The 10,846-nt window shown below is 41.6% G+C and overlaps 1 protein-coding gene across 1 annotated transcript; it reads left to right on the top strand.

Annotated features, from left to right (window-relative positions):
• The first annotated feature begins 285 nt into the window (after positions 1-285).
• On the top strand, positions 286-1,918 carry LOC122932738 (gastrula zinc finger protein XlCGF52.1-like). The gene has a single exon (XM_044287333.1). The coding sequence runs from the start codon at positions 293-295 to the stop codon at positions 1,217-1,219; it is 927 nt and encodes a 308-aa protein (XP_044143268.1). The 5' UTR covers positions 286-292; the 3' UTR covers positions 1,220-1,918.
• Positions 1,919-10,846: the final 8,928 nt, after the last annotated feature.

The following is a 10,846-nucleotide window of genomic DNA, read 5'->3' as shown; positions in this document are numbered from 1 at the left end:
ATAACTCCCTTCATAACTGGAAACTGATTTTTTACCTTTTACATACATTAGGAGGCAGGGAATAAAAAATGAAAATGCAAAAACAGAAAATCCCTAGTACTTTATGGGTTATCCAATGCATTTAATGTCTTATTGGCAGCTAATATTTATAACTTTGGCACATTTCTTTTATAAATATAGTTACTTTCATGGTACTGACACATATTTTATTTGTGCTTTTTATGTGTATTTAAAAAATAAAAGATCCTCTTTATCTAATAAAAAATAATTACCTTTTCTAGGTGAAGGCTGAATGAGAAGCTTTCATAGACGTCTAATTTCATTTTCTTTTTATGAAGTAGAAGATCACAGATTACCAGTAACAGAAACTGAGATGTCTGCAAGCTCGGAATATGGGAAAGATTTTGAAAATAAATCAAACCTTTTTATTCACAAGAAAATTAACAACAATGACAGTCCATTTTCATATTTACAAAGTGAAAAAACATTGATATCCTGTTTTGTTGAGCATCAGAGAAAACACAAAGGAGAAAAGCCATACTCATGTTCAGAATGTGGGAAGTGGTTTAGTCGTAAAAATAATCTTGAGACTCATAAAAGAATTCACACAGGAAAGAAGCCATATTCTTGTACAGAATGTGGGAAGTTGTTTATTCATAAAGAACATCTTGAGACCCATATGAGAATTCACACAGGAGAGAAGCCATATTCATGTACAGAATGTGATAAAAAATTTACTTTGAAAGCACATCATGTTAGACATCTCCGAACTCACACAGGGGAGAAACTCTTTTCTTGTCCTGAATGTGATAAGTGTTTTAGTCATAAACACAGTCTTCAGATACATCAGAAAATTCACACAGGAGAAATACCACTTTTATGTCTTGAATGTGGCAAAGGTTTTAGAGAGAAATCAAGTCTTGTGAAACATCAGAGATTTCACACAGGAGAGAGGCCCTATTCTTGTCCTAAATGTGAGAAGTGTTTTAGTTGTAAATCGAGTCTTGAGAAACACCAGAGAATTCACACAGGAGAGAAGCCATTTTCATGTACAGAATGTGGGAAATGTTTTACTGAAAAATCAAGTCTGGTGAATCATCTGAGAGTTCACACAGGAGAGAAGCCAAATGCATGTACAGAATGTGGGAAATGTTTTAGCCATAAATCAAGTCTTTTGAACCATCAGAGAATTCACAAGGGTGAAGATGTATGTGTGTAAATTCCTGAGCAAAAAATACCAGATATCAGGACTTGTGGCACATCAGAGGGCTCAGTGAGGTGGCAGTCCACTGAAATGTTGAAATTGTTGGAATTTAGCAGGTGTGGAGCTCCATTGCAGGACCTGCTGCCTAAGGATGATTTCTCATATAGAATGTAACGTAAAGGTGTTTTCTAGGACTAGATAAATGGCTACTTTCACTGTCCTTGAGTTGAGTAAAGTATTGGAATCCTGCCACATTTACTATAATAAAGCAAAACAACAATATCAGACATAACCTATGGACAGGTGTTTTTCTGTTTCTCAAAGAAAGCAGCCACAATTTTCCGGTCGTCTGTTAGCTGTACATGGTCTTAATGATTTAAAAAAAACTGATAAAAAAGCATATAAATGACAAGTTTTATGGAATATTTTTCCACAAAATTAAGAGAATTTCAATTTGCTCAGCTCCTTCTGCTGTATAACTTGCTGTCTATAGATTGCATCACATTTTGTGGTGACAGGTTCTCTATAAATATCTGGCTATAGTACAGAAACTATTACAGCTACAACCAAATTCAACTGGGTTTGGACTAAATGGGCTGCATCCCAAAATCCTATTATGAGATTAAAGTAAGGCGACTTTCACACTCGCATTTGACAGACGGATACGTTTAGATAAAACAACCGTCTGCATCCATTCAGAACGGATCCGTTTGTATTATCTTTAACATAGCCATGACGGATCTGTCTTGAACACCATTGAAAGTCAATGGAGGACGGATCCATTTTCTAGTGTGCCAGATTGTGTCATAGAAAATTGATTCGTTTGGCTCGGTTTCGTCAGATGGACACCAAAATGCTGCAAGCGGCATTTTGGTGTCCACCTCCAAAGCGGAATGCAGATGAAACGGAGCCAAACTGATGCATTCTGAGCGGATCCTTTTCCATTCAGAATGCATTAGGGCAAAAATGATCTGTTTTGGACCGCTTGTGAGAGCCCTTAATAAATCTCGCAAACGGAAAGCCAAAACGCCAGTGTGAAAGTAGCCTAAGAAGATTTGTCTTCAGCTAGAGCTCCTTGAATTGCTTTCCTATCTGTTTTCTCTTTTATTTTCTTACTTTGTTCTATTCTGTTTGTAGAAGTTCAGCGGTCAGACTTTATTAAAGAGACATCCCAAATGCATGAATGGATTTGACAAATATGTTTCATTTTAAATCTCCTCTATATTCACCTGATCGTTAATTTGAATTAATAAAATTTGTATTGGATAAAAAGTGTTTGGATTTGATAAGATATTTAAAAAATACACAAGATAGATGGCACTTGGTAAATGAGTATAAGGAGGGGGGTAGATAAATGGAAAAGGAACTTAATGTGGAAAGATAAGTGGAGGATGAGACGCCCAACTGCCCGGAAGTATTCCTATTTTCCATCCCAATACTCGAGAGTTAGCACAGGTTAATGCTCAAGAGTCAGAGGGTCAATACTGCATGTTGGATATCTGAGTATGAGCCTCTGCCAGTTGAAAGGTTACAGAATAATTTGTTGAAAAACATAGGCAGGCAAAGGGCCAAAAATCAGGATCAAAGTATATTTTGTGGAGACGGTCTCCATGCTTAATATATTGTGCACTGGTCAATGCAGTAAGATAGAGCAAATGTCATAGATCCCATGCACCCCATGGATGGGAACTGCCCCCATTACACATGGGAGGAGAGTCTAGGACACATGTTCATGTCCTATATCTCCCACTCCACCATATTAAGGGGAACACGGATCATAGATGTCCTCCCAACATGCTGTATGTCACAGTTCACACCTTATAAATAAAGTTCTTCTGAGGAACCTAACAAAGTACGGTAGGTACAAATAGGTGGTAGATATGTGGCAGATACCGGATTAACCATGTCCCATGCTCGTCTGGATTATACATCGCATTACTTAAAATACAAACTACTACTTCAAATCAAAAATAAGCAGAAGAGCCCTAATGCAGGCATAGCCTTGTTGATTGATTGGCTGCGTCAAATTGTTTGACAAAGTAGGGAGGGGGAGCAAAGGCTGTGTTAACATCACTGTTTACAGAGGTAGTAAACTTGGCACACATGCTTAACTAGACTTGTTAACTAAACTACGTTAGTTGTGTTAGGCTGACGCCTTCAATTGCTTTTTAACCCCTTCAACCCCAGGCCTGTTTTCACCTTCCTGCCCAGGCCATTTTTTGCAAATCTGACATGTCACTATATGTGGTAATAACTTTAAAACACTTTTACTTATCCAGGCCATTCTGAGATTTTCTCGTCACATATCGTACTTCATGACACTGGTAAAAATGATTAAAAAAAAAAAACTTTTATTCCTAAATTTTTTTTTTTTAAATACCAAATTTACCAAAATTGGGAAAAATTTGCAAATTTCCAAATTTCAATTACTCTACTTTTATAAGAGATAATAATACCTCCAAAAATAGTAATTATTTTACATTACCCATATGTCTACTTCATGTTTGGATCATTTTGAAAATTACATTTTATTTTTTGAGGACGTTACAAGGCTTAGAAGTTTGGAAGCAAACCCACTTTTTAAAGACCAGTTCAGGTCTGAAGTCCCTTTGTGAGGCTTACATAATAGAAACCACCAAAAAATGACCCAATTTTAGAAACTTCATCCCTCAAGGTACTCAAAACTGATTTTACAACTTTAACCCTTTTAGGTGTTCCACAAGAATTAATGGAAAATGGAGATAAAATTTTAGAATTTCACTTTTTTGGCAGATTTTACATTTTAATCCATTTTTTCCAGTAGCAAAGCAAGGGTTAACAGCCAAATCAAACTCAATATTTATTACCCTGATTCAGCGGTTTACAGAAACACCCCACATGTGATCGTAAACGGCTGTACGGGCACACGGCAGGGCGCAGTAGGAAAGGAATGCCATATGGTTTTTGGAAAGCAGATTTACCTGAACTGGTTTTTAGATGCCATGTCCCATTTGAAGCCCCCCCTGATGCACCCCTACAGTAGTAACTCAAAAAAGTGACCACATTTTGGAAACTACAGGATAAGGTGCCAGTTTTATTGGTACTATTTTGGGGTACATATGATTTTTAATTGCTTTATATAATGTTTTTTGTGAGGCAAGGTTTTGGCACCATTTTTATTTTTAACAACCTTCATCTGACAGGTTAGATCATGCGCTATTTTTATAGAGCAGGTTGTTTTACGGACACAATGATATCAAATATGTCTACTTTCTATGATGTTTGTTTCAAGTTTTACATAAAGCATTTTTGTAAAAAATAATAAGGTTTTTGTATCTCCATTTTATGAACGCCCTATTTTTTCATTTTTCTGCCGATCGTCTTGTGCAGGCACTCGTTTTTTTGCAGGAAGAGTTGGCGTTTTTATTGGTACCATTTTTGAGTACATATGATTTTTTGATCATTCATTATTTCACTTTTTATAGGGCAAGGGGACCAAAAAATTTTTTGCCATGGTTTTTATTTATTTTGACAGCGTTTACCTGAGGGATTAGGTCATGTGACTTTTTTAAAGAGCAGATCGTTACGGACGTGGCAATACCTAATATGTCAACTTTTTCTTATTTAAGTTTTACACAGCATTTTTTAAACCGAAATAATGATATTTTAGTGTCTCCATTGTCAGAGTGACAGTGTTTAAAGTTTTGACCGATTCTCTTAGGGTCTAATTTTTTGCGGGATGAGTTGACAATCTGATTGGTACTATTCTGGGGGGCATACACCCCCTATTTGATTACTTGCTGTTGCAATTTTTGTGATGTAATGTGACAAATGTTTTTTTTTTTTTTATGGTGTTTATCGGAGAGGGTGGATCATGTGATATATTTATAGAGCCGGTCATTACGGACGCGGCAATACCTAATATGGGGCTTTTATTTATTTATTTTAACTTTATTACTTTATTTTATTAAAAAACACCTTTTTTAACTTTATTTCTGATGTTCACTTTTGGGGGTCTGATCCCCTCTGCACTACATCTGTATTGTAATGCATTGCCTGTTAGTGTATGACACTGAGTCATACACTAACAGGTTGCCTAGGAGACCCAACCTGAGGCTGGATCTCCTTGGCACCCGTAGAAGGCAGTTCCCGATGCCGTGCAAGGCATTGGGCAGCCTTGTCACGCATCGGGTCCCCACCACAGCAGCGCGGGGACTCAATGCGATCACTCACCCGACATAAACCCCTTCTATGTTGCGGACCGCGATGTCCGCGGATACAGCAGGAGCCCGGCTACCAGGGACTGCTGGCCCCTGCAGTGATCGCGCGCACCGCTCCGCGATCACCATGACATACTATTACATCAAATTGCGGGAACGCAGTGGTTCCCATGACCTAGCAGTACGTCATAGGTCATGAAGGGGTTAATAGCTTATGTTTTGAGATATCACGATGAGTTAAGAAATTTGAGTTAAGACTTTGAGTAACTTTGCTATATCCATATGTTTCCATTCCTCTGATCCATCAGAAGTACATAAAAAAATAAAAATACTGTATTTTGAGCATCCATAAAGCCTCTTTCGGGCAGTCAGTATTTTGTCAGTGTTCTGCATCAGTCTTTGATTAGTAATTGTAAGCCAAAAATGGGTGTTGGGGTAGACCTGTCCATCTACTGCATTAAGAAATTGTTTTCCCCCTTCTCTGCTCATACAGGCGATCTAACCTATGGAGGATATCAGTCAATGTTGGGGAAGAGTATTTTAACTTTGCTGCTTTAGGAGGGTGTGTTTTTGAATATTAAAAGTTGCTGAAGTGGATGCACTGTTTCCTGCACATTTTTAACAGCTCTTGCAGTTAAGTGGAAGACTTGAGGAACAGGTAGACAATGAGAGCAGGGCCCATGGGTCAGCCCTCCCATAGCACAGACAAAATATCTTCCTGCTATCAGGTACCATGGTTAGAAGACAGTTTTCACTTTCTTTATTGATGGTGCTGAGCAGTTCCTCCCCGGTGTGGCTCAGTTTGCCACGGCATAGGTAATATACATTTGGTTTTGCACAGGTAATATAATTGAGAACCACTGTGAACTGTGCCTACAGGTGAGAGTGAGGACAAGGTAGAGGATGAGGAGGCGGAGTTGCTGGTGTGCCTGTCCCGGAACGATATTTACCAAGTAAGCTGTGAATAAAATATACAGTCCTTGACCATAGTTATTACTCCATATGTCAGCTCTGGCATAAACTCTACCAAACACAGATAGACCAAAGGACTGGACCCCCTTATATGTGCAGGGCTAGTATATCTTGTTTGGAAAAGTAATGTTGGCTTGGGGCTCTCCATCTTGGGTAGGAACAAGCCTTCAGTTCTCTGAATTAACAAAGCCCTCTACATGAGAAGGGAGGGACTGTAGTACCAGCACCTTGGCCAGGTGCACATTCAGCTTCTGAGTCGTTGGATGAGTGCACGTATACTGTTGTCTTGCAATAGTCTTGGTGATCGATTGCTGTCGAAACACCTCATGAGCAGTAGAAGGAGGAGCAACAGACAACATTTGAAGTCGATGGGAAGGAATGACTGGTTCCTTCTGTTGAGCCCTGACTGCGAGAGTTAGAGTGCAGGCCGGTGGGAGATTCAGTGGCTGCTGTTAGAGAGGAGCTAATCGACTTTGGATGAACCATCCGAAGTCGATTCGCATAAAACTTAGTTCTAATACTGAATGGAGCAGGAGCGCCATACAGTATTAGAATGCATTGGCTCAGATGAGCTGAAGTTATTGCTTCGTGAAGTCTCACGAGACTTAGCGTAATAACTTCATCAATAAATTTGTACTGTAAAAAAACATTTTCCGAACTCTGGTTCGGTTCCAAGGTGCCACTTGGAACCGAACCCGAGTCGATTCGCTCATCCCTAGTTAGTGCATCAGGATATAAACCTAAATCAGTGGCACATTTTTCCCACAACACTTTATAATGATTCTCCATGTTTTGATGCAGGGCTGTTGTCCCAACATTAGAACCCTGGCCGCGCTTCACCTTCTGCCCACATATTCTGCATACCTCCATGCTAACATCCCTCAGCAACTTGGTGAAAAATTCCCACACTACAGAGTATGGCATGATGCCTGCCTGCCACTGCTTTTGTGAATATGTGCACTACTAATGTGTTCCTCACAGATAGTCTCCCAGGTAGCAGATGGTGTACCTCCTTCTGCGTTTGGCTGCAGATCTCAGATTTGCTTTCACTCTGCTGTCTCATGGGCACATTGCCATCCTCGCCCCCGATGATGACAATGCCCCCTCTTCACCTGGCTCCCACATGTAATCAGCTACATCATCATCTAGATTTGTTTGCGAGTAAGTTATGTCACCCTCACCTGTCTCTTGCGCACATCCCTGACCTCTTGCAACATGTGCTCCCACCAAACTGTCATCATCGCTAGAGTCCACAGTGGACTGCCCCTCCAAGTCTGGGATGGCCTGTAACTGCTGAATGTCCTGGCCATCTGCGCTGAAAAGCAGAGCCAGCAGCATAAATTACTTGGCTAGCAGGAGGAGTAGCGAAAACAAGAGGCCGGCTCAGGATAGGTGCGGGCATGCCTTCTGAGTGTGGTAGTAGTAAAGGTGCCAGTCACGATTTTGGTAATCTGGCGATCTTGTAGACGTGAGGCGCAAATCACAATCTGATTTGGGATATACAAGTTTATTAAGAGACCACGCTTTTCTGGGTCCGAATGACCCCTTTATCAAGTCTGCAAGAAACATAAATCATAACAAAAAGGTATGTATATGTACAGTTTGCACTTAAATGTGGGGGGAAAAATCGTTGGTATAAAAAGCAAGGGTTTAATAAAACTCACAATAATAGTAGTAATAAGAGTGGAAATGTCATCCAATAGACAGTAGTATGCAATAAAAATTGTTATATTCAGAAAAGAATAGTGTAATATATAATATCATTTGTGGGAGGGGCGCAGGGCTTCTTAAATCCCTGCTGCCTGTCCCAGGGCACGCACGGACTTCCTGTGCCTCACTTCCGGTCCGAAGTTAGTGGCACCCTGGTCTTTCGCCGGACAGGTCAGGCTCGGCGTCCTACCTTCCTCCCAGCGATCGCTCCTCATACGTCCGGATAAGTAAGAAGGTCGCTGCTGCGCGCGGCTGCCTCTCATCTTTCCATTCCGGCAGGACACTGATTGCCTGCACGTGTCCCGCCGGGCTATCTTCCTCTCTGGCAGCAGCGGCACTCGGCGTAGCGTCAGGAGAAGGTTCCCCTGTCAACGGCGTCTGTTGTCATTGTTACGCCTGTGGCTGCCAGCCATGCCGATGATCGCGCTGCCGCGGCGTACCAGCAGTTCCAGTTGGGGCGGTCATATTTCATTAGTGCAGCATAATGCCCCTCTGGTATTTTTTCCCTCGTTTATCGCCTGGCTCCTCGAGAAGCGCATGGCAGGGCTTCCCCGGGAGACTGCTACTTTGTGTTTATGGTAGCATATATTATAGAAATGCAAAGTATTTTATTGGACATACACTTGTATAAAACATAGAAATCCGTATACACAAGCAGCATTACATCCCACAGGATGATCTCCAACGGTCTGTTTTACAATAAAAAATCCCTGGCTGTGCAATACAATGATCAGTCACATTCCTCAATCAGCATTTATAAAGTGCATAGTGCCTCAACTAGAACATGACAAAGGGAAAATACATGCAATAGAAATAAATACAGACCAAGTAATTCTGGATCCCAACACGTGTTTCGCGGTCGCTTTCTCAAGCGACCGCGAAACACGTGTTGGGATCCAGGATTGAGGCACTATGCAATTTATATATGCTGATTGAGGACTGTGACGGATCATTGTATTGCACAGCCAGGGATTTTTTATTGCAAATTTATATTTATTATAATGGAACAGACGGTTGGAGATCATCCTGTGTGATGTAATGCTGCTTGTGTATACGGATTTCTATGTTTTATACAAGTGTATGTCCAATAAAAGACTTTGTATTTCTATAATATATGCTGTTCTGTTTAGTTTTGGGTTTATACGTGATTGGTTTAGGACAGCAACTATACCGGGCATTTTTTCGCTTGCGATTTTGGATGTGTTTGTGTTTATGGTGTGGCAATGAAAGTTAAAAAATAAAAGATTTTTAAAAAAAATGTCATTTTGTCAGACCGCGAGCCGGGCCGCAGCCAGAGGGCCATGCTTCTCCGCCATTCTATACTGGGTGTATATGTATATTCAGGTGTTTGGCTTTCTTGCCTCTCACGCACCTCAATTTTTTTTTTACTCCACTGGTCTTGTTTCTCATGTCTGGTGTATTTTTCCGTGATTATGTATGTTTCCACGTCTCTCGTTATCATTCACGTTTGTTGGGTTTGATATGCTCAGACCAGGTTATTCTCGTAAGGCCACAATGCCCGCCAGGTTCGCCCAGGTGCCCGCCTACCAACACGTAAACATATTGTCTTACCTGTCACGTATGTCCTCACGTCTTCTCTCTCCACGTCCAGGGCCTGATGCGCTCAGACCACGTCCTAGCACCTGATACGCTCAGGCTGCATGAATGCTTGGAGGGGTATTCCCATCACTCTTTCTTTCATACTTACCTGCTCCTTGCGCGCCGTCCACTTCCTGGTTTCGGCAGGGGGCCGGCTCCATCCTGAAAGGGGTGGGAATTAGTCAATTAAATATTTAGAAAATGATCACTGTTAAATCATTAACAGATTTAGCAGTGATCATTAAGATGGAAATACCCCTTTAATTAGTTCTTCTCGTTATGTCAGGCCACGGTACCCGCCAGGTACGCCCTGGCGCCTGCCAGCCAACACGTAAACATATTGTCTTACCTGTCATGTACGTCCTCACGTCTCCTCTCTCCACGTCCAGGGTCTGATGCGCTCAGGCCTCGTTCTAGCACCTGATATGCTCGGGCTGCATGTCTGCTTAACTAATTCTTCTCGTTATGTCATGCCACGGTACCCGCCAGGTAAGCCCTGGCACCCGTCAACCAATCTGTAAATGTGCTGTTTGCCCGTGTATCTCCGTTACCAGCCTTGCTTGTCTGCTGTCATGTTTCGTTCCTATGTCTTCCTATTAACATTTCTTCGTTTGGTCTGATACACTCGGGCCACGTTTGTTGCTCACCTGATACGCTCAGGTCGCATGTCTATTTCATCTAACTTGTTCTCGTATATCATGTGCTCTCTAGTCTTCTCCGTCTTTATGTCCTTCTTACCATCTTAGCCTGTCAGGTCACAGGTCCGTCTGGGCCTGGCCGAAAAATTCGCTCTGATCTTTCTGATGTGTTATTGGTCACCTTGTTCTCTTAGTTCTTCCAACTCACTTTCACGTTTCGGGTTGGTTTTTCAGGTACCCCATGCGGTGCCCCATCTCCATTGGTATGCCCAGGCTCAATCCTAGCACGTGTCCTCGTATTGTCCCCGCCAACACATTCTGGCCGGGATCTTACGTACCCAAAGGATGGTTCGTCTCGTCCAGGCATCCCCTCCTATCAATGGTTCATGTCGCTCGTCGTTGACATCGATTCTTTATGCTAGTCAGCCAACAATCACAGTCACTATGCTTGGTTCTGCATTTGTCCAGTTAGTGATCTACAACCCAGCCAGGACCCGTTGTAATGCTGTCCTTCCATTCCATAG

This window comes from Bufo gargarizans, chromosome 3 (genome assembly GCF_014858855.1).
Source record: "Bufo gargarizans isolate SCDJY-AF-19 chromosome 3, ASM1485885v1, whole genome shotgun sequence".
In the NCBI taxonomy this organism is placed as follows: domain Eukaryota; kingdom Metazoa; phylum Chordata; class Amphibia; order Anura; family Bufonidae; genus Bufo; species Bufo gargarizans.
This window is presented reverse-complemented; position numbering and strand designations above follow the sequence as displayed.